Source organism: Anser anser (assembly GCF_964211835.1).
Source record: "Anser anser genome assembly, chromosome: 1".
In the NCBI taxonomy this organism is placed as follows: domain Eukaryota; kingdom Metazoa; phylum Chordata; class Aves; order Anseriformes; family Anatidae; genus Anser; species Anser anser.
The window spans coordinates 137,014,477-137,039,499 of NC_139720.1; the positions used below are offsets into that span (position 1 = coordinate 137,014,477).

At 35.6% G+C, this 25,023-nt stretch overlaps 1 protein-coding gene across 3 annotated transcripts in view; it reads left to right on the forward strand.

Moving 5' to 3' along the window:
- The window catches only part of PRKX (protein kinase cAMP-dependent X-linked catalytic subunit), a 59,441-nt gene extending 35,497 nt beyond the window's left edge, over nt 1-23,944 (forward strand). For all 3 annotated transcript variants that reach the window (XM_083847898.1, XM_083847897.1, XM_083847899.1), the window contains exons 4-9: nt 3,060-3,179; nt 9,199-9,294; nt 13,557-13,614; nt 16,056-16,133; nt 19,454-19,602; nt 20,130-23,944. In XM_083847898.1, coding sequence (XP_083704024.1) covers nt 3,060-3,179; nt 9,199-9,294; nt 13,557-13,614; nt 16,056-16,133; nt 19,454-19,579 — 478 coding nt within the window. In that variant the 3' untranslated portion in view covers nt 19,580-19,602; nt 20,130-23,944. The remainder of the gene's footprint in view (nt 1-3,059; nt 3,180-9,198; nt 9,295-13,556; nt 13,615-16,055; nt 16,134-19,453; nt 19,603-20,129) is intronic.
- Nucleotides 23,945-25,023: the final 1,079 nt, after the last annotated feature.

The following is a 25,023-nucleotide window of genomic DNA, read 5'->3' on the forward strand; positions in this document are numbered from 1 at the left end:
TATGATTTTCCCATTTTTGGTTTTTTTTCTTTTTTGGGGGGTGGGGTGGGGTGGGTAATGTTGTTCACTGTTAATTTTAGATTGCTTAAATTCCATCCCCACCTGCCCCCTCCAAAACAAACAAACAAAATAAAAAAACGAATAACTTGAGACATGATTAAGCTTAAAGATTTTTGGGACACTTGTTCACTCCTTAAACTGAATGTGCCTCGTGACAATTCTGCACAAAAGACTTGAATATAGAAAACAAAACAAGACACAGCAAGTCTTGTTTTTATGTAACCGCCTTGTGTGTCACTGTAGAAGCAAGAATGTCTTGCAGAACAAACTTTTGAGGGCTGGAAACAAAGGAATTTCCATTGAATATAATTATGAAGAAACCTCCAGAAGAGAACACCAAAAAGGACAGTGTTAATTATCTCTGGATTGTGTGTGAGAAGCTTGGTAGGACTACAGAGGAGGAGGCTAAATAGCCTGCAACAGTAGAACACAGTAACCATCCAGATTTTTAACTTTATCAGGTAATGCTATTAACAAGTCCAACAAATGTTATTTGATAGCTTATATTTGTGACCAGAATAGATTCTTTTGTTTCATTTCCTTGTTTTAAAATTACACGCTCAACCTTATCAATTATTGCTTACCTGGATTTCAGCTCTTATGTTGAAAACCCAGAGCAGTGGAATTTTTGTAGCAGCTCAAGCAACTGCAAAGGAAACAGTCTATTTTTCTGCTTCATGATTTATCTGCAAAAGGATGGTCTGCAAAAAGATGAATATGCAACAGTCATGAAATGCTGCTAATAAAAGTAATACTTAAGACAATTTGATCTTTTCTGCAGAATTTACTTCATGCATTTTTCAAAATGCTAAGTAGCTTGTTTCTTGAGCGACAAAAGAGGAAATAAAAGCTGTGATCAAACGGTACAAATACAGAGCTTGACAAAGAATGTGGTCTTCCTCCAAGTTTTCGTGTATTTAGTAAGCATATTTTTTTGATTAAATTTAAGGGAAGTAGGTGACCTGCTGGTGGTAATAACTTTGTTTTCCTGGTGCAGCTAGGGACTTCAGGTTATATTGTCTTTTTCCTTAATTTGTAGTTTTCCTTTTCCTTTAATAAAAAGATCTCATATACCTGTAACAGAGGCTCATTTTAGTTACATTGTCACCAGCCAGTTATATGGGTCCTAGGAGTCATAGTCAAGTATTAGGTAAGATTTCTGTATCTAAATGACCTTGATAAAAGGATGAAACTCACCACACACTTCACTTTTGCTGAATTTATGAATTTATGCCTTCATACTAATTTTGGAGAAGGCAAGGATGACTGTTGTGGGGCATTGTCCTGCCAAGTGCCTGGCTTATTTACTAAAATAAATGTGCCTGCTTTATCTGCTGTATTTGTAAAGCCTTGCTTCCCAAATACAAGAGTAAAGCTGACAGCTGTTTTGTTTGCAGGGCGGGTTATGGCATCATGAATAACAGTTTGTATCATGGATTGTAATACGATGTCTTAAATTGGGGAGAGGGAGTGTTTGTCACAGTTTTGTTCTAAAAGGTACCAAAGTTTTGCTGGTTTTCTTAATTATCTAGTCATGATCTAAGCAACTGCTAGATGGCAGTAGTGTGTAAAGCAGCACTGTACATAAGAATTTTATTGAATATGCTCCATTTGAAAAATGAGTTTGTTTTCTAGCAATATAAATTATGCCACCCTTTCATGAGAAAAATTGAAGATTCATTCAATACACCAGTGAGTGTAGTTTAAAGAGCTATGGAGCATTGGAATGCACAGTATGTCAGTAACAGAGACAGTATAGCTGGAGTAATTTTGCTTTTGCCATGTTAAAACCATGCCTAAATAAATTCAACTCCATGCATCATAAGTTTTTAAGTTTTGACTGACTATACAGATCCTCTTCTCTAAACTTTTGTACATGAATCAAGGCTGAGGGGGAAAAAAAAAAAAGCTCTGATTAAACCTTTTTAAAAAATAGTTCATAGTTTGATATGCCACAAATATGGATCTTGAATATGAACTTATGGTTGGGAAGTAGGTGGTTTAAGTTGAGCAGAACAGTAGAAGGAAAAACTGGAAGATGAAAGGCATGCGTATTACTTGTTAAAGGTGATTGCCATTCATGTTAATGCATTTGTTCAGGACCATGTTATCAGTTTGATGCCTTGGATATATTTGCATTGCACTCACAAATAAAACAATCAGTTTCTCATTTTTCTCTGTAGCCTGTATTTAAAAATAAGTCAAGATCATGAAGCCAGGCAAATCCCCCACAGGTATTCTTACAAAGACAAGTTCACATTTCTGAAAAAAATAGTCTCAGAATATTCTATTTCAGTTTTTAATTTATTTTTTTGTAAACATTAACTGCTTAGTTTCAATTTGTTTCATTAATTTGTAGGATATGAAATAAACATTTCAATTAAGTACCAATAAAACTTTTTTTTTATTCTGGTCTTTTAATAAGAAACCTATGAGTAAAAACAAGACATTAAACAATATAAAAAAAAAAAAAAGGTAATGTAACATTTCACACTTGCTTATCAACACTTTGTAAATCCTTTAAATAATTGAAAATATAAAACATTTACCTTATAATGGTTATTGTGAAAGTGATAATAGGTTATATCTCAATACTATGTGAAAAACATCTTACTTAATAAGAGACTGTAAAAGGAATCTTATTATTTACTGATTTAAGCTACTACTTTTTTATTCCGCCCTTCTCCCTTTACTTTTCTGAACAAAAATCTTTCCTGGTGGCCTATAATCTTGCAGCTTTCTGGGCCTGTCAGAAGTAGTCCCAGGGGTCTGTTGCTTCCAGGGTAAAAACTACTGTTGTTAATAATTTCAAAGCTATGTATAACCTAATGTATAGAGGTTATAGCACTCAGGAAACTTCAGCGCACTGATGTCTCCTGCAGCCAAGAAGTTCTTAATTTCCGTATTTCACCTTCTGTACCAGGAGAACTGGACAGCATCACAACAGTCTTCTCAGATCTTGTTAGAGATTGTTTCATTTATTTTTTTTCCTCCCCCAGGACATGGACACTTTGTGGCACTCCTGAGTACCTTGCACCAGAAGTCATCCAAAGCAAAGGTCACGGAAGAGCTGTGGATTGGTGGGCCCTGGGAATTCTTATATTTGAGATGTTGTCAGGGTAAGTGGTAACAATTGCTATATGACAAGAATACTGTGTCGAAGTGTATGTGTACTGGTTCTGATTCTTTACTAGTTCTATTTGTGATACTCCGAAGAGCAAATTTTGGTGAAATTTATTATTAATGTCATCAGTTTCATTTCTGTCTCTTATGAAAGGAATCAGGAAGCTGTGTTTAAAAACAAAAAACAAACCACCACATATCAGCATTACTACTGGGATAACTGGTGGGGAGAATGTTGTTTCTGGTGTTTTGAAATTTGTTTCATAGCAGTATTCACAGAAGATACAAAATAAAACTAAAGAGAGATTTTTCTGTCATTAATATACGTAACTGTTTTGGACTTGAAGTGCAGCTGAAAGCAAGGTTTTCACAGCTTCCAAAGAAACGGTATATTTTCAATTTGTTTTATAGTTTCTACAACTTCTTTTCAGTGTCAGGGTACTGATTCTTGTGTGCTTGGTGTCTTCGCGCATGCTGGCTGTGTGCCAGTTTGTCATTATAACCTTTCATTCTGGAACACAAGTCCTACGAGGAGCGACTGAGGGAACTGGGGTTATTTAGTCTGGAGAACAGAAGGCTCAAGAAGACCTTATTGCTCTCTACAACTACCTGAAAGGAAGGTGTGGGGAGCTGGGGGTCAAGCCTCTTCTCACAGGTAACTAGGGATAAGACTAGAGAGAACGGCCTCAAGTTGTGCCAGGGGAAGTTTAGGTTAGAAATTAGGAGACATTTTTTCTCAGAAAGAGCAGTCAGGCATTGGAATGGGTTGCCCAGGGAAGCGGTGGAGTCACCGTCCCTGGAGGTGTTCAGTGGGTGATATTGGTGGTAGGGTGATGGTTGGACCAGATGATCTTGAACGTCTTTTCCAACCTTAGTGATTCTATGACTCTATGATCTCCAGCCGCATAGAGCGAAGTCGGAACAAAAACATCCTCCATGGACTTGTTCTTCCTTTTCTATATGCAGTGGCATCAGCTCAGGGTTGTGGTGTTTGGACAAGCAAGTCCTGATGGATGATTGCCTCAGAGCTCCAATCTACAGTGCAGGTTTGATGTGAAGGAGCCCACCTAACACCATCAAAACTGTATCCCATGGCAGCACTGCTGCCTGATGCTTGCTTTCTTAAAGTCCTAAAGGTTTTGCACATATGTTTGCTTAGAATCTCAAGGCAATTTCTGTGCAGAAAAAGCATAGAAAGGTACTAATAGGTTAATACTGACCCAGGCAGGGTTGTCTGACTGATCTAATAAGAAGTTGGTACTTTGTGTAGGCTGATCTGTGCAGAGGCCAGGCTTCTTCTTTCTTCCACAGCAACCTGTAAGGGTGGGAGTCTCTTGTTCCCTTCTCAGCAGGATGAAGGGAACATGAGATTCCCAGCAGCCTTTTTGCCACTAATCTTAGTACTAGCCAGCAGGAAGACAAAAGCGTCTGGGGCTGTAACATTAGCGCAGGAGTTAGTCTGCCACCTGAAGTCACCGATTTCGCTTCCTGCTACAGGATTTGGTGGGACCCCTGAATATCAGCTTTCTGTTCTGTCTGTGCAGTCCCAGTGTAAGTGCAAATTGGGTGTTTTTCCTTTACGTGCCTTACTGAGGCTGGTAGGATTCTACTACAGTAGTAATAGAAACATATTTTCCAAAGTTAACATACAGAATACAGTTGATATTCAAACAAGTTCTCATCTCTGGAGTCAGTGAGACCTCAAAACTGCATGGCACTGAAGTATGATGGTCATATACTTAACCTAAAAAAAAAAAGGGGGGGGGGGGAGCAGCTGCAGACATTTCAAAGTGTAGAATCTTCTGTCCTGACATGGTATGATGAGATCTTAGTTCTCCCAGCTTAATGCAAACACTTTGGCTATTGAGATTCTTAACTGATAGAGGTAAATTACGCATTTCTAAAAGGCAACTGAGATCTTATGTTGGCTGATTGACAGAGCAGCTGTCTGCTGCAAGTGGTTTTGTAACGGCCTGCGTATCACTACAGTATTTCTGCTTTAATAAAGGTGTGTGTGTATATATGCTCTCCATAATGATGTATATATGCTTCACTGCTTCACTTTTTTAGTGTTTGGGTGGGGCCTCTGTCAAAATCTGGTTGTTCTTAAGATTTTGGGGTTTCATGGACTGGGGCTGGGGGGAGCAGAGACTGTATTATCCATCTTTTCTTTAAGAGGGCAGGATATCATACAAGGGTTTTGCTTTTAGCATTTTACAAGCTTTTCACGGCTATTGTCAGCAGCAATGTTTTAACGCACTTTTACTTAACAACTCAAGATGTGGCTGGATATTTACTATCAAGACTTTTAATGCAAAAACAGTCATAAGTATTTCTTTGTGTTTTTTCTTCTGTTTGTTTGGGGTTTTTTAGTTGTTTTAGTATTTTTTAATCCCTTCAAACTAAGGAAAGATTTAAGAAATGGGTGTCTTGGTTTCAGCTGGGATAGAGTTAATTTTCTTCCTAGTAGCTGGTACAGTACTGCATTTTGGATTTAGGGTGGCAATAACGCTGATAACACACTGATGTAGTTGCAGAGCAGTGCTTACACAGAGGCAAGGACTTTTCAGCTTCGCATGCTGCCCTGCCAGTGAGGAGGCTGGGGTGCACCAGGAGCTTGGAGGGGACACAACTGGGACAGCTGACCCAGACTGGCCAGAGGGGTATCCCATACCATGTGGGGTCATGCTGGACAATAGAACTGGGGGGAGTTGGCTGTGGGTGGCAACTTCTCAGGGACTGCCTGGGCATCAGTTAGTGGGTGGCAAGCAATTGCAGTGTGCCTCACTTGTTTTGTGTATTCCTTTATCATAATTATTTTCCTTTCCAGTTCTGTCTTAAGTTCTTCTCAAGCTATGAGTTTTTGTTTTGTTTATTTCCTCAATTCTCTCCCCCATTCCACCGGGCGGGGGCAGGAGGAGTGAGCATATGACTGTGTGGCATTTAGCTGCCTGCCAGGTTAAACCTCAACAACAGGAAAATTATTTGAAGGTGAACAAAACCTGACTTCAAGACTAAGTTACTGACTGTAAATAAATAACTTAAAACATTTGGTAGTTATTTCCTTAAGCTACTCTCTGAACCCCAAAAGCAATTGAAAAGAATAGGGAGATGTGTGTGTAAGGAAATAGTCTATTTAAAAACAAACAAACAAAATAAAACCGCACTTTCCTGTTCTGCAGTGTATTATTTCTCTAACTTAATCCCTAGAGACCCATGGAATTCAAGTTCTGCACATTCTAGATTTAGGGCAAGGTCCCATTTAGGTTTAAGATAGCAAATATGGGAAGGGGAAAGAACAGGGAAAACTCAGGGTGAGAAGAAATCTTTCCAAAACAGATTATAACATCAGTCCTTTATTGAGTTAATCTAAGCAAACTAAACAAACTGTCAATAGAAAGAGTTGAAAAATCTGTATATCTTGAGTGATCGTGTGCTGTTACAATCTGCCATAGATTAAAATATACTTGTTAACATGCTAAATGTGTTGGATCCTGATTGTACTGTTATCAGAAACATAGCTAACTGAATTTTCTTATTTAATGAGGACTTTGTTCTGATTTCACTTCAGTAGTTATATATGTGATCTGCTGGTCTATTGTTTATGGGTAGATAATGATTTGTGTCTACAGTTTCATAGTCTCAGACCTGTATGGTTTTCCCTTGGGGTTTTGCAGCATCTCTTCTTCAGTGCTAAAAGTATCTATTAACTTTGAGACCCATGTCAATGCCATTGTTATGCATCAGTTAGCAAAAGGAATGGTTTGCAGCTGTTGTCCCATATATAGAGAATTCTTAGCTTCTTTCCAGTTTGTGGAAAAAAGGCAGCTGTTTGTATTTGCCTTGTGGTGTGAAGACAGTCTGAAACTCAAGGGGTTTTTAGTTGATTTATAGGGTAGCTTTCAGCACAATATTTGCACTGTTTTGTCAGAAATCTGTGCAATGTGTTGCAGATTGATCATTTGCACGTATTATCAAAGTCAAGTTGGTTGGTTTTTGAGTTTGAAAACCACCTAATCTTACTAAGCTAATCTTATTTTGCATACAGGTCAAATACACTTTAAGCAGTATTGACATTAAATTTTTGCATATTTAAGTGTGATTTGCTTTCTTTAAAGAATTCATTACATAGTAATTTAGGATTTTCAATGAGCAATTTTAACATATATAAATATATAAAAGCATACGTAAGTTCCTTATTCTTCTTGATTATACATCTCAATAGTATATAAAATATGCGGAGATGGGAGGAAAAAAAATCTGCATTGCACATCAGTCTGCTTACTGAAACTGTCACCTTCATGCTACGTAGTTCTGAGATCTCATTCTAATTGACTTATGCAATTAGATTTGCTAATATGCGTACCAGATACAAAACTGGAAATTGAGTCTACTATTTTTCACTGCTTTGGAGAATGTGAAGGACATAGATGTTGCACGACTAACAAAGAAATTTCACATGATAGTCTCTGGTGTGCAAAAATTTTACCCATTTTAAAAATCTATCACGTTTTCCATGTTCTTTTCTGTCAAAGCAAGAATTTATAAACACACATTTTTCCTGAGACTCTTATATTATCCAGTTTCCTTCCAGCTGAGACTATTCAGTTTTTCTTAATGAAACTCAGCTTTCTGAACAAGAGAAAAATTTGTTCAGTCTTTTCTTAACCAGATAGTTTGGTAGTTATGATTTTCTGTGCTTTGAAGTATGACCTTCTGTCTGTGAGTATATAAAAGGAAATGCTAATCCACTTGACCATCAGCTAAACAAAGAAGCACTTGGTACTTCTGAAAACATTTACATGGTAGGAATAAAGTATAGTACTTGTTGAGGAATAAGCTACTTTGAGCAACATAAAATCAAGGAAAGAATATGAAATGAAGAAATGTGTTCACCTTTGTTTGTGCTACCAGTGATTCTAAAGCACTGTACTTGTGCATTTGCACACAGTTTAGTTGTCTTAGAAAGTATTTATAAAATGTTTTCACATCTCCCTGACATTTTAAGTGTTGGACCATAGTAGTGTTTGGACCTAGTTAATATAGATGATATTCAAAATCCCATTTTCTACTTTGTAAAAGTTTTGAGACAGAAGCATACAAGGGATACTTTGGTCATGTTATGGAAGTCAAGGTGGGATTGAGATTAGTGAATGAATGGTTAGTTATTCCATTCCCCTAAAATATTTTCTATGGTAACTTCTAAAATGGTGATTCTGAAAACCTCTTGGCACTTGGTCTAAGCTGAGCATGTACTGATGTACACTCCAAGACTCTTGCAGGAATCAGAAATTTATCTCAATTCTTACTGTAGGTGTGAGACAAGAAGCAGTGTATTTGTTACCTTGTAACTTTACAGAGAACTCTTTAGAAAATAAGAAGTGTAGAATTCTAATTGCATCTTGATGTGATGATCATTCTGGAGAGCTTATGAAATAAGTATTTTATCTGGCCCAACACAAAAAAGGTAGCTACACTTTGATAGACTTTCAGGTTCTGAACAGTTTGTCTCCTTTAAACCTTCTCTAACAAAACCTGTACTTGAATTAAAGAAGCACAATAAATAACTGCATTGGACAGTCCATTCATATGTGGGGTCTTTGACACTTTGGATGGAGGCTAGTTAATATGGGTATGTCTGTGATTACAGTACAAGATAAAAAATGGTGGTGCTGTTTTGGAAAGTATAGCCTTGGATTTTATAGGTAAATGCAGACACATTTTTTAATTAAACACTGAAAGTTTCTTTTTTTTTGGAGTGTATTAATGTAACAAATAGCTCTCTTGTAACTCTTCATTCTTAATTCTATTTTGAATGTGTACAAAAATGTTTTCTATTTTGCAATAACAGCCTCAGTATGGTTTGATAATTTGTCAAGTTAGTATATGATTGAAGCCTTACAAAAAAAAACTGTGATCAATTATTTCTGAGGAGAATTACTATAACATCATAATGTTTGTAGGATTCTTGCAAATTCTTTTTCTAACCTCTAAAAATTTGTTGTATTAAAATAGGTTTCCTCCATTTTTTGATGACAATCCATTTGGTATATATCAGAAGATTCTTGCTGGCAAAATAGATTTCCCGAGGCATTTGGATTTATATGTAAAGTAAGTCTGCGACTCCCAACACTGTCTTTTATGTTTTGAATACTTCCTGAGCATTATTTCTGAAGGATCTTCATAGATCAGATACCAGATTCTGATTTTCTGGAACACCATGTTAGAAAATGTTTTACTTCAACTGCAAAAGCAAATGTGATCTAAAATTATGTCTGATAGATTTCAGGCTGGAGATAAAATTCAGGCTGGTTGTATCTGTCTCATACTTTTCTGTTTGAATATTAAATACTTTTCCACCTTGCACAAAGCTCTTTGATGCTAGGTTTATGTGTGGGAGGAAAAAATGAGGAGGTAATTTAGCATGAATAAAAATTAAATGGGCAGGTGGAGGACACTAAACTATTCCTTTGTATGTATAAGTACCAGTTAAATCACTTCTGACACAACTATTTGAAGTCTTTGATACTTCTAAATTTCAATGTAAAACTGCACTTTCAATAGCAGGGCCCCAGTTTGATATGAAGTTTTAAAAATGAATAAAAAATAGACAAGCATCATATTTTTCAATCATTACAAGTACGTTGCAGATAAAATGCTTTTTTCCCCTGTTTAAAAATTCCCTAATTGAAGGTTCCATAATAGAAGTAATCACTAGTAAATATTAGAGGCTCTGAAGTGCAGTGAAGCACTTCATGAAGTTTCTACTCAGAAGCAGAGATGACTTGAATGAGTGAAGGCTGGAAGTTATTCTTACATACCCAGCTTAATCTTTTTGAAGTGGCCTGTAGAGATGGCACTTGCTTAATGTTACCACTAGGTTGATAAATAAAATGTTGTATGGCAAATCTAATAAAATCTGTCCTATATATTCTGAACTTTCAGGAATTCTCTTGCAAACCTAATAGTCTGGGGAAGATTATTTAAGCCTCCACTGAATCATCAGGTTCACTGAATCAAGCCTATCTACATCAGATTATGATTAGCATCTGTCATCCGTGTCTGTTCTTAAAAGAGTTTTTCCTTACTATCTCTATCCTTTTTCCAATGAGGATAGTCTTGTCTGGTCTTCATAACCCAGTCTGACTTAGGAAAAAGACTGCATCTCCAGTCATATTGTGTGCATTAAAGTACAAGAGCGTGACCAGAAGGTGAACAGCTCAAATTAGGGTCTTACCACTATCAGCTTGTGAAAGCATTTAAAAGTAGAGATGTGTTAGTTTCTGCTTGGACTCAGCATTCACAGACCAACACTTAGCTCTACTATCCAGAGGACACCTTGATGCTGTAAAGATTCCTAGTTATGATAGTAGGCATGTATATGCAGGCTTTGCTCTTCAGACTAGACACGACCATCAATGAATTGTAGGATACATTAATCAACGTAATTGTTGATATACCTCTTTGCTAGTTTTTCTTATCCAGATGTTCTTTCAACTTGTGCTTGGCAGTTCATTCCCATTACACTCTTGCCTTTAAGGGGTCTCGTGGGATTCTGGCTTGGACTTTCTTCTTTTAACACTTCAGTTTTGGGTGATCTCATCCTTTGGCTTCACCTGCTTTCCTGCTGTGAGTTGTGAGCACAATTTGTCTCTCTTGTTCCAGCAACCGTTCTTCAACCGTTTTTGTGATTTAAAAGTTCTTTTAAATCACAATATGCAGAACTGAATAGTCTAACATCTTTGCATTGTTAGCTTAAAGCACTTGCTAAGATTATTTTCTCCTAATAAGGCAGTCTACTTTTTCCTTACAACCCTTTTGCTTTCATTCTCTTCTTCCTAACAGTTGGTATCTCAGCAAGTATGAGGACTGTCTTGTGTCCCATCTGTCACATCCATGCTGTGTTCAAAGTATTAATGCTATACAGTGTTTATAACAATTGAACTTAAACTCTCTGCTTTTAGGCAGCAAAACTGTCTGTCTTGTTGTTGAACCCTGGGAAACTTCCCTACCTCGATGTACTACAGAAATTTACTTGTTAACATTTTTCTATCCCCCCTTTTCTTCCCCATTGCCCCTCCACATGCATATTTTACATTTCAAATTTGTACCACTTCTGCTTTCCCTCTTGCTGTGTGATCACTGTCTCTTGCAGTGTTGTAAGATCTGCTGTTTCTTCTGGCCTGAGCTAGTCTCTTTTCAAATTGCTTTCTACTGTGTCTCTTTTGCTAACTTTCCTGCTATTTGATCAGATGTTTTATATAAGTCCTTTGCCCCATATACAAGTCCTTAACACACTGGACCACTAGTGCAGATCTCTGCTGAGAGCAGTTTCTGTTATGAAGATGATGATAAATTAATGAACTAGAAATTCTGAAATTAGCGTCGTCAGCAGAGTTTTGCATTACTTCACTTCCGATAAAGCTTAAGTATTAATTATGTTCCACCTATTTCTTTGTCTATTAGTGAGTTTGTGAATTATTTCTTTATATTTTTTCTTTTCTGCTTTTGTAAGCTTCTCTTTGCAAAGACAGATTTTAAAAATGCCAAATGAAACATCAGTGCTACAGCAGTTTAATGATTGCTAGCCTGGAATGGCCTTGATGTAGAATCATTCCCCACAAATATACAGCAACATATTTATTCAACTGATTTTAATGTGACAGTTCCAAAATTGTTCCAGAGAAACTACAAAGTAAAGAAGCACTCAACTATCTCTTTATTCAAGTTAATGGATATTTGTTCTATTGAATGCAGCAGATGTGTGTTTATCTTTAGTGAGAACACATATCACTGAGTTTAGCTTTGCTTTTCCAAGATGAATTTCTGATGAATGTTTTCTAGTTATACTGGAAAAGCTCCACGATTTAGCTTTGGCCATATAGGCTGTGAATCTAGTTTTGGGTTTCTGGATCCATTTTCAGCCCTACTTCAGTTGAAAAGACTGTTTATAGCCATTTTTATAGCCTTTCCAATAAGCAATAGTCTTCTTAATGAAGAGCTAGAAGGAGGTATTTCCCAGAAGGTCAATATAAAAGAAGTTAGTCACATGATTTAACCTAATCCAAACATGGATTGTCTGAAATAATCATGAAGGTTTAAAAAAATGCTTTCTGCCTTGATTTCTTTATCCTCCTTGTATCTGTCAATTGAATTTTTCTCTAGTTGAGTTTTAGAACTATATCCCTGCCAAATACAACAGCTTTTGAAACAGTTCAACACATTTTCTGTGAGCTCATATGTTCGTCATGCATACAACTTGAGCGATTTCTAGGATACAAGACATAATACTGTTTTTGTTTGGGGATAGTAGGTATTATAACCAAGGGTGGAGAGGGAAAGGTGTGCCATTAATGCTTGCCTTTTTTTTTTCTTGCAAATATGCTTGTTTAACCTTCTGCAGAGTTAAAAACCAGAATTAGACATACTTTCTAGATCTGCAGCATGTCATGCAGTATTTCATCTTTCAGGTCTATTTGAGGCTGTAGAAACAATGGTAGCAGCTAAACTTTTTTTTATCACATTGTTAGCTTAAGAAAGCAGAATGATACTGTGCTAAAATATATAGCAAAATAATAATTGATATAGAAGATAAATATTTGAGAAATACGAAAACGCATTTTCTCCCAACTCTAAGTAATCAAGCTCACTCAGAAAATTGTGATGCTCATTTTGATTTGTGTTGGAGTTATTTGGCGCTTAAAGTGCTTTGCTCTTAAAATGGAAGTCTTTGTGTTTCTAAACTTACTTTCATCTTTTTTAAAAGGTTGACTTAGGTTAATGTAGAATTGTTCAATAAACTAGATTCTCAGAGGAAGCTTCTTATTTTCAGTGAAATGAAAACTTACAGATCTTACTAGTTTTAGACAGATGACCAGCTCTTCCATGTTCTCTCTGAATATTTAACTGTTGCAGAATTTAGATTTGAATGTATAAAGTTGAGGGTGTGACTTTATTTATTTCATATATATTTATATATATTTATATATATATATATATATATATAAAAATATATGTATATATTAGAGTTGTGTTCTGCCAAATAGGTTTGAGATCCATTTTGAGATTTGGAATGCCCAGCAAAATACAAAAATACAAAGAAAGATATGGTACTACTTGGGGAGGAGGAAATAGAAAAATGTGTTATTTGTTTGAAAAAAAAACTTGAGATAATGTTGCAAGTTCCTTTTAGAACACTTTACTCCTTTTTATGATTGACTCTTAACTGTTCTGAAATACAAAATAAATGAATGCGTAAATTATACACAGTATTAACTAGCCAAAGTGAAGCATGCTTATGTTCTGTAACATCCATATGACATTCAAATACACATTACTTATATTTAACAGAGGACATGTTTTCTTTACTACAGAGACCTTATTAAGAAGCTGCTTGTGGTTGATAGGACAAGACGGTTAGGAAATATGAAGGTAAGCATAAAACGTTAGGTGTAATGCACAAGGTTGAAAGTATTCTATAGGAAAGATTTAGAATAGCTTTTGTTTTTATAAGCATGAAATTGAGATACATTTTCCCATACATGACTTCATTTGTGCAATCCTAAATGCAAACTTTAACTCCTCATTTCTGGAATTTGTACTCATAATGTTGGATTAATTCTATTTTTCATGATAGTCTTCTCTGCCTTCCCTCCTCCCTCCCCCCCTCCCCCAACCAATTCTATTTGTTTTTGTACATTTGAAGACTTGCATTAGACTAGACACACAGTGCTATGTCCTGTTAGTCCTCCAGAGAGCCAGATAACTTCATTCTTTTTTTGGAGTTGTTTAATCCCAGAAGGAACGCTAAACAAATTAGAGGCTTGATTATTTTAAGAATATAGAAATTGTTTCTGTACCGTGATGTATAGTCGTTGTCTTGACAGTTTGTTTGTGGGGCTGCACTGGGGCAAATAACTTCCTGTTACAATTTGACTTCTGGAGGAAATAGCTTAAAAGACACAGCTATGCCCACAGGTCTCAGGTAGCATCCCAACGTACCTCAGAAATACATCTCTACCTGTGATATGCCAAGGCGACACAAAAAGCAATCTTGTGAATTCTGTGAGGTGACCTGTTGTAATACTGCTTCTAATGTCAAGAAGACAATGAGCTTACTTGATTTTGAGGCTATGTGGCAGCGGTGGTTGGTTGTGCTGTGAGAAATTAGCTGTATGTGAACTAGCTTGGGTACATTAACAGACTAGACAAAGCACCTTAAAAATTACTGTAGGTTAATACACCCTTCTAGCAGAATACATTAGTCCTGTGTTTGTTGGTTGCTGTGGTCACAATGTTGTGGATACCTAAATTAGCTGTTGTAATCTTCTAGTTGTTTAGAGACAGCTAAAATTTCCATTCCTCTGGCCAGGATTGGTCAGAAGTTTGATTTTTGTTGCAAAGCATGATTTAGGTTGCACATAGCTGAAGAAGGTAAAAGATGTAGTCACCCAGGTTCCTTGAACATGCAAGTGCAGACCCTAGAACCCACTTTCCAAAGTTCCTTTTCAGAACCTTTTTTACAGCACAAACTTACACTAATTAATAAGAAAAGCTGGAAAATAAGTATTTTCCTTACATTTCCAAACTTTTTGCAGTATTTTTCTACTGGGAGGAGGGAGATTAACATCAGACCTTCACAAACTCAAAATTTAGGAAGTTACTGGCCGATGAAAATTCTTATCTTTTGATAGTTTCAAAGGAAAACAAACCTTGGTTTAATCAAACATGTTTGGGGGCAGGTGAGGGGGGGCTGACAGGGGATGAATGCGGCTGGTTGCCTTTGTGTTTTTTAGTCTGTGGTTATTTAAGGTATTTTTAGCTTGTTTACTATAAATGGCTAAAACGTCAAAATCAAAAATTGTTTTAATTTGAAGTGGGGTTTTGGGGCTGGGTGGCAGTGGGCCAGTATTAAGTCTGATCCTGTTCTGTAACCAAAGTTGGTTTAGAAAAAATTATATCTGGTTGGACATTTTCTGATGAAACATTCAATGAGAGAGAAATTACTCTCCGTATTGCCTTTTTGGATAGGTGCACGGATAGTCCCAACCCATGTAAAACTGAAAAACAAAATAAAAATAAACAACAACAAGAAAAAGTACAATATTTTTTGTTCCATGGGGTTGGATGTGGTGGTAGCTTGAATGCTGTGCATTAAAATTGTGACAAGGCCTGAGACAGAGAACCTGCAGTTTTTCCCTAGTGCTTAGATCCTTGAGAATGAGTATGTGCTTGAACAATGTTTTATCTTGAAAAACAGATGATGTTTTTGCTCTTTTTGTACAAAATCAAGTTAGCCAAGAGAAAGTAATCATTACAAGACAATAAGGCCTTTAACTGTTTATCTAAAATGAAAACAAATGGCTTTATATGTGTACTTTTACAGCAGTATTTAGAATCTCTTGTTTTCAGCACTAAACATCTGTAATATTTGATAGAAGTATTTCCTGGCCTTGACGTTTACTTTGCACACCATCAACCCACGGTTATTTTCTTGATTAATGTAAAAAATAATTCTTACTCTAGAAAATGTGTCTGACTAAAAGACATTCTCTAAAACACATGAGAAAACAAGTAAATAGAACTGCAGTGAATGGTTTTGTAGGTATTTAATGGCTAATCTTCATCCCCCTTGTGTCAGAAAAATGCTGAAAGAAAAAAAAAAGACTATTGCTGGAACTCAGGATCTGTTAGGGAAGTAACACTAAATTTATCCTGTAGACTCTTTTTATTGATTATCACCTGAGAAAAAAAGAGATAAAGTTAAATGAGCCATTAGCCTGTTTTGATGCCGCAGTTCTTAGGATGAAATGCATGTCTTGGCATACATATAACTTATTAAATGGTTGGGTTGTTTGTTTTTTTTCTTAAAGAATGGAGCAGATGATGTGAAGAGACATCGATGGTTCAGGTCTATAGACTGGGATGCTGTACCTCAAAGGAGACTAAAGGTACATTCTGCAAAATACTGGACAGGACATGACAACAAGAAATTGTTCATTTAAACTATTCTGTTGAGGATTTGTTGCTCTGTGTGTTCACATGCATGCGTGAGCAGTATATGCCCACATCAATAATTATATGCGTTTTTGTCCTTTTACAGTACAGAATGATATTATTTGATTGTCTATTTGCAATTTGTCTATGATACTCTTACAGGTAGCAAGGTAGAAAAACCCTAGTTTGTTCTGCTCAAGTAAGTTGATTAGCATTACATACAATGAGCTTTAATCTTCAGTTGTAGGGTTTTGTATGTAATTGCTGTTGTAGGGAATGAGGGGTTGTTGTTGTTTCTTTTTCTTCAGTGTATATATGTGGAAATATTTTACTCTGAGTTTTATTTTTTTCTGCCAAGTTCAACTCAGGTAAATGCTTTAATAAAATGTAAAGCATATGGGAGTAGGAGGAAGAGAGAAGGTGAGAGAGAAGGATTTATGAATGTAATTCTAACATACTTTTTAACAGCACTGAATTCTAGTGTTATATGAGGGCAGATGTTTGCAAAAGCTATCAACACTGTAAAAATGCTTTTTAAAGATCTTTGGAAGTAAAACTGCCTTCCTTCTTTCCTTCCTCAAATTTCTGACTAGTACGGTTTCTTATAGCAGTGATTTTTAGTAATATAGGTTGCCATATACAGTCAGTGCAGTACTGATTACATGTTTGGTTTTACTTTTCTTTGCATGAGTTTCTTAGAATGAATTTCTGGGTAGCTATTTTAAATTGTGTTTGTGGACAACAGTTTAGAGGTGAAAATGTTCTTGATGTATTCTTGTAGACAACATCCTAAAGTAACACTGTAGCTGATTTTTTCTTTTCTTTTTTATGTTGGGATTGCTATATCCAGTTGATGTTTTACCTAGTGGCATTGTAATTAAGACACAATTTTCAAATTATTTACTGTAAATTCTGGTCATGAAAAACTGCAAAGAACACAAATCGTGAGATCATATGTTTATAAGTATTTCAACTCTGAAGTTTACGACAATCTACTCTATTACTAAATAGATAGCAAACAAATAGTATTAAAAACCAGAATGTTATTCTTGGATACAAACACCCGTTGTGCAAAATTTTTATTTTAAAAAAGTCACTGTAGCATTCAGATTATGAATTCAAAATGTTGTTTCTTATTCTTTGTGATGATTGAATTAAACTGTTAGAAGTTGAGATGCTGTTGAATTATACTTCAGATCAAAGACATAAATTGGCTCAGAAATTTACTTTGTTATTGTTAGAGGCAGAGTCAGTTTTCAAAATCTTAGTCTATTACATACTGATGAAAAGATGGAAAATATGAAATAATGGATACGGTGCTCCACTTTCTCTCTTAAAAAGTCTGAATTGTCCTATTGTACAGATGAAACATTGATTCACAGTCCTGATAAGATCTCAAACGTCAGTATTAGGCAAATAACATTGAAGGCTAGGAGAGAGGAGAGAAAATAATTCTGTCAGTCTTAATTTCTCTCTCTCTTTTTCTGTACCACTTCACAAAACTTGTTTTCTTGTCAGTATGCTTACAGAGAGGCAGGAATATCAGGCATCCTCTGTGGTGAAGCAGATATCTCTGAGTTTTCTTGAAGATCCATTCTCTATAGGCCTTGAGGTTCTTTGGCTTTTTGGAAAGCAAGAATCAGACTGAAGTGGATTTAGGCCAGGCTACATCTTCCCGTTACTTTAGAAATAGCATTTCTGAAGTCTTCTGTCAGTTTGGGTAGTTGTCCCAGCGTAGGAACCTTTGAAAATACATTTTCAAGTTGTTTTTGCAGTTGCCCGTATCAAAAATGTTTGGGTACGCTGGAGGATTGTGGTTATGAAGGATTAGGATCTGGAGCACTGTCCTGAGTACCCCTGGTTCATATCGTCTCTCTGGAACTGCTTAAACACGAGTAGAAGCTGAGCTTCTGGAACAGAGCAGATTCTGCCCATCTTCTTAAGTATCTGTGCAGTATGTTGTGGCTGCCATGTTGCCAAAACAGGGCTTTGCTTTTGGTTGAAGCTTGGTCATTACTGTCTGTAAGGACCCTTTCTTTCCATTTGGAAACCTGCTAATGGCATTGTTTCAAACTAAGAAGCCAAAAAAATCAGATTAGATCTTAGAGACGGAAGACTGGAAGACAGGCTTTTGAGAAAATGTAGAATATTGTTTTGCTTTGTTTTGTAGTTTTTCCTGTCATGTAACTTTTCTTGGCCAGTTTGGTGGTTGTCCTTAAGGTGTTCTCAACCTAGAGTGGTTTGTTTGGCTTATGATGATATTTAAGCTTTCCATGTCACTGAGAAGGGGATAGAAAGCTGAAGGTCTCTTGAAAGAAGAAAAGTTTTTTATCCTACGGTAAATCCTCTAATTGATTAAGTGTCCTGGAGAGGCGGTTTATCTCCTTCCTGTGGCCAGAGAGTCAGAGTAGTCTTGATGCTAGATAGAAGACAAGGCACTAGAGGTACAGTGAACCTGGTGGGCAATACTACAGCTGAAGCTGAAGCGAGCAATGCTAGAAGTCCAAAGGATCCTCTGAGGAAAGAGATAGAAACAGTTATTTCCCTTGGCACTTCCAGTTTTCTTAAAAAGATCCATTTGAATTAAGATGCTTTTACAGACATCCTTGTGAAATAACTTTTTTTTACAGTGCAGCACTTTCTTTACATGCTTTGATTTACTGCTAGGCTAGGAAAAAGCACATTAGGTAGTGTGAGGCAAGCACAAGTGAGTCATTTCAGCCTCTTTCAAAGCAATCAGCCTGTTTGAAAGCAATGAAGAGAAGAGGAGGCTTTCTCTTTCAATTACAAAGCAATTACCCTCACTGCTATCATGACCCTTCTTTAGTTGAGAAGGATCTGATGGTGATTAAGCTCCTTGCCAGCTGATCAGAGAGGTAAGGAGTGAGGAAAGAAAGTGGCAGATTATGCTGTAAGAGAATGTGCCTGGAAGCTTAATTGCAATAATATTTTGAAGTAGTCAATTTCCATTTCCAAAGCAGCTAGAGCTTGAGTGCTAAATAAATAAATAAGTATCTGCATTATAAGTGTCCTTTAACCACAGTATTTAACTGCAGATAAAGCTTTGGAACCTGACTGTGTTGCTGTAAGCTTTTCTCTCTCACACCAATCAATATTGGTGAAAGAGAAGAACTTCTATCAGTATGTACACCACCCCTACCACCACCACCACCCATTCTTTTTCTTAGTTCTTTACAGAACATCTGCTTTAATGTGATGGAGTGTGGCTGATTGAGAAACCGTACTAAATTCTTTTTGCGCTTTTTCTGACTAGCCTCCTATAGTGCCGAAAGTATCTAATGATGGAGATACTTCCAATTTTGAAGCTTATCCTGAAGATGACTGGAATAAAATGCCTCCAGTACCCCCTAAAGATCTAGAAATTTTCAAGAACTTCTGAATGCTACATATGCACTGGACGAGGTATGTCCAAATGTCAGGAGCTCGCTTCAAAACGTTGCAAGTCTGTGAGTGAGAGCCTTGTACAGGAATTACATCTTCTGATTAATAATAGTGATTAATGCTTTCATACAGCTCTTAAAACCAATATGAATTGGCCATAGTAATAGACGATATAAAGTAAACTTGAAATAATATGTTGTAAAGCAAGCCTGCCCAATGATAGAGATAATTTATATCATAGGCTTTGCTGTTTCTATAGTGATAGTGATCCACTTAGAGATATTTTTTGAAGTCCTTTCATCCTTAAAATTTTTTCAATAGCTTGTTAAAAGCAGATATCTAGATTGATTTGGCACATAACAGTCACGTTCATTTCTTGATTGCGAGATTTTTGTATTAAGAGTGAAGACTTTAATCTGACAACCTTGTTCCTCAGAATAATTTTATACCCTGGATTCTGTCTTACAGCAATGAAAGACTGATAATTTACATTCAATTCACATGCACTGTGTTGTGTTTTATATTTTTTTCACCTCTTTTTCTCTTAGAAACTGGAAGGAAACTGAAGCGAAGAGTAAGTCTGAAGAAAAATGGATTTCATATTTCAATGAAGACCACCTTTGTGAATGAGAACGATACTGCATTCAGATGTGAATATGAGAATATCTTAAATATCTAAGGAATTGGAGGCAGGCAAGAATAATTTTTAGCTGTAAACATTCGGCATTAGTTTAGTAAATTGTAATATTGATAGTCTACTCTGAAGTAGACTGACTAAAATGGTATATTAGGATTTTTTTTTTTTAAGTTATGGTTTAGTTAAGTTTCCTGCTATTCCCAGATCCTTTTTGCATAGTTAACTCATAGACTTAATTTTATAAGTTTATACTAAACTTATGTAATTAAAAGCACAAATTAGTGTATATGTATATAATGAATACAATACAACTAAAGCACAGGAACTGTGCAAAGATGTAAATTTTTGTATTTTTCAGAGTCTACAATTTTTATTTTTCAAATAATGTTTTTCAAGAAGTTCTCTAGGGATAAAAATCTTAAAAGGAAAAATGAGTTTTTCATCATCTTATATACATTTTATAATTCTTTGTAAAAAATAAAATAAAAATAATTAAGTTTTAAATAAGATTTGTACCTAAAAATTCCAATGCCTCACACTTGCAACCATAGTACTTGAAAGCAGAAAGACAAGGGCATGTTTTATTGTTGATTAAGATACATCTTAATGGCTAATCAATGAAGTTCTGTTACAGTGATGTCTCTATAAACCAGGATATTGAGTGAAGTAGACTGTCTGGAAAAGTAATTCCTCACATAACAACTATCTGTAAACATGCAATTCAGTGCATATTCATAAAAGGGCTCTCACTGGCTTTTAAGGGGTTGTGTTCTCTCAGGCTTGTTGTCTTCTTCACATGTAAAGCATGAGCCATAACAGACCTTTTCCATTATTGACATGCTTGTTGAATGCTTGGGACTTCTGAATATAAGAGGTAACACTAAATATATATTAGAGCCTGAATTTTCTGCTTCTGCTTTTGGAAATGTCCTAAAGTCTCCACTGCCAGGAATTCCACATGTACAGAGTTCAAACCTTAGACATAAGGAATCTTTTTTTTATACTTTACTAACAGCTTTCTAGCAGATTAAATACACTGTATTTAGGAAGTATTTGCAAGACTGCTTCATTTTAAGTAGCACCAAGTAACAGTATGTGCATCTGTATGTATCTGTGTATATGAATACGCGTAAACATGAAGGTAAATTGTATACAATTCAAGATTTTTTCATATTTCATATCATGATTCTTGTTTTAATGCAGGGAAATTGATTTTGAAGTGCTTTGATTTCAAAAAGTAAATGCATTAGATGTTGTATTTTTATCTGACTTTTAGGAAAGCTACAATGCTTAGATCTTTCTTTTTTTCCCCCAGAGCTCATCAGCTCACTGGAGTTTTACAACTGTGACTAAGAGCTCTACATAAAACTACTTAATTAGATGACACAGACAGTTTCTCCTATAAACAGTTTTCTATATTTATCCAAAATGCCATAAGAAATGTAGGCCAAAGATTAATTTTTCTGAGCTAAATTCTGAATGCTTATAAAGAAGGCATTTTACTAATAGCTGATAAAATTAACGTGTTTATAACTTTACGACAGATATACAGCTGGGGTCTCATGATGGAAAAGTTACCTCCAGTTTCTTTTGTTTAAGAAAGTCTTTCTTTAAACAGTGCAGAGGTGTAGTAAAATAGTAGATGTACTTTGAGAGCTTACAACTTCTAGCTTATTAGATCTATTTCTTTATCAAATTTAACCTTTTAAAGAGACTGTATAACTGGCAAAAATGTACAATATGTAACAAAATTGTGCTACTTCAGAGCAGTAGCTCTGGAACATTACAGAGTCATCCTGATGTTATGAAGTGTCACAAGTTGATGTCCCCAGCTGACGATCAGTGAAAGCTGTGTAGTTATATATAATAAAATACAGGAAAATCCATAGAAAATTATACTTATAACATGGTAAAATTACCTTGTTCTCCCGAGAAATGAATCTGGTCTACTTTATTTGTATCTGTGGAGTTAGTTATTCCAAACCAGTTGGAGGAACTGAAGTATGTAAAAACAGCTTACATTGTCTAAGAGAAGAAAGCACAATTTTGTGGGTTTTTTTGTTTGTTTGTTTTTAAGTGTAAGCTTTCAGTATTTTATGGAATTTGAGTACTACAAAAGCAGCTTTTTATTTAAAAACATATGTACTGCAACAACCAAGTGTCCTAAATATGAGGGTTTTGCTTTGTTTTGTTTTTCAAATTTAAAAACTGCACTGAGTTTAGGTCTTCAAAGCTGAGGAAATGAAGTTGCCTTTGATTAATGTGCTACATTGGTGGTCAGAAGTTTTGAGTGTTTGAACAACAGAAAATAGTACATCTTCTTTCTACAACTCTTATCCATTGCTGGCAGTGGATGCACTCGCTATGATAGAGACTAAAGAATCAAGTAAAATCTTCTTAATAATGCTAATCTGTTGACTTCACATTATTTTCAGAGCCATGTGTACATATGCCTAACTACTGACCTCGTCAACATGCTTTCTAGTACAAAACTCCTTTCAATTTTTTTAAATTAAAATAATAAGAAACCTTGTTTTTGAAATGTTATCTTAAATGATCAGTTTTCTCTATAATCTTGAAATTAATGAGCTGTTATTACCTTCCCATTTTATTTATTTGCACAAGTGAGTTGGTTTTATTTTTAAGTCTTTGCTGGGACTTCATGGACCACTAACATAGTTCTGTCTGAGTGCTCAAGTAGAAGTTCCCAAATACACACTGCACTAAGGACTCTGGTTTTATTTTTTTTTTAAGCAAGCTAGAACACTTTTTATTTTCCATTGAAGTTTCTGTTCTCTGAAATTCATTTTATTATGTTTGCTTCTGTTAACATGTGTTTTTGCATATAGACTTTTGCGTAAGGACTTTTTTTTTTTTGCAAGAGCCCATAGGCCTTTCATATTCTGCTTTGGTGAACGAGAATGTTAAACATTAAAAAAGCAATCTTTATTTTTGAGTTTTTTATATAAATATATTTTTAATTGCCCAATTCGAGGTTTTAAGTGATAAATGTGCATTGTAAACTTAATTGCCTTGTAACCAAATGATGAAAATGCTTCATGATTTAAATGGAGAACATGCTGTAGATTTTCCTGTATATTAGCTTGATCAATGAATATGTGTGCTACTGAGCTTTAACTAATGTGATCTTCCACTGTAGAAAAGTCATTGTTAATTGATCAAAATATAGGTACTGAACTATGTTTAAATGGATCAACAGGGATTTCGCAGGTTTGATAGCAATTAAGATATGGCTGTTCCTCAGCCCATCTGCTTACCATTCAGAAGAGGTGTGATGCAGTGCTTCCTATGCTATAGAGTTATTTTTCAGCTTTCAATGACTGTAGCATGATTTCTTTTTGTACTGTACTGTGTACAGACTTCCCATGTTTTGCACTTTTCTATGGCAAACCTGACTGCTTTATAAATACTCTGTTGTGGTAGAAAGTAGTGGTAATGATAGCAGGCATTTGTGTACTACATAACCAGTTTGAAACGCTAGACTTGCGAGGTTAACTTGGACTAATGTTGTATGTTGCTGGTTGCTTGTTGTAGCTCACATGTATAAGTACTGTTCAAAGTTACAAAGTCAGCCCTCATTGCACAATGAAAATCACTGTGATCTGTACATAAACCCTAGTAAAATTTTATTGCTGTTTAATTTATGTAATATCTGTCAAATCTGGATTCATTTAATAAACCTTTATAACTTTTTAAATGTTTAAACCTAGTTTGCTTCCATTTATGGTGGGAGGAGGTACAGGTTCTTCATCCAAAAATTGATGAAAGGGAGAGGAGTAGAAAAACAATTGTTCCTTCTTCTCAGGAGTTAAGTCTTTCCAGAGCAAGACACAAGTGGTGGAAAATACTTCAGTTGGCATAGAAGTAGTACCAAGAAGTACATTTTCCAGTTAATTTCAGGTAGTGATCTGATACTGAAAAGCGTTGACTTGGACTTCTCATTAAACTGTGATTAAATGACCCTAGCTGCTTTGACATTTTCACAACTTAATGACCTGAACGCTGTCCGGAACACTCATTTCAATCTTTGCAATCATTTCTTAACACCAAAAATATTCTTATGATGTCAGGCACACTAAACTAAATCTTTTTTTCCATCTTTATCAAGAACTTCAAAAGTCTGCTTTTACCAAAAAATATTTAGCTGTTGGTTTTAAATTACTTCTGCTGGTCCAGTTGTATTTTATTTCTTACCCACTAGATAGGTTAATCTTGCAGAGGTAAATATGTAGGTATAGAACTGACTGGATACAGTAGGGACGAGTTTAAGGGGTTTTTAACAGTTTTGTGCTTTATTTCTGCCTGGCTTAAATCTATATTGTGTGCATTGGCATTTTTCTCTCATTAAGCACTGTCACGTGCTTTTAAAAACTGGTAATGGAAAGCGAAGAACACCGCAATAAGCCCTGGCAAGCTTTTAGTCATGTCTTAGACATGAATCAAAAAACTGCTCAGTTAAAACATACCCAGGACACTTGCTAACATTCAAGAATTTGGTATTTGTAAAGAATTTGGTTTGGCATCTATTTCTTACCCCAGCCGTTTGTCATGTTGTAGAGTTTTTGTTCGTTTACTTTAAGCTGAGTACTGTATGTTTTTTGGATTTACCTGTGACTCAGAATCTTCTCCAACAAAGGTCATTTTAAATATGTTTTTTCACTAATGAAGGGCAGGTAAGTTTTGCTGGTCTATTTTTGTTTCCCTGGATCATATTCTTGTAGTATTACTCGCTGACCCCAAATCCATCTCATTTGCATGATTCATTAACCTTTTTTTTTACTGTA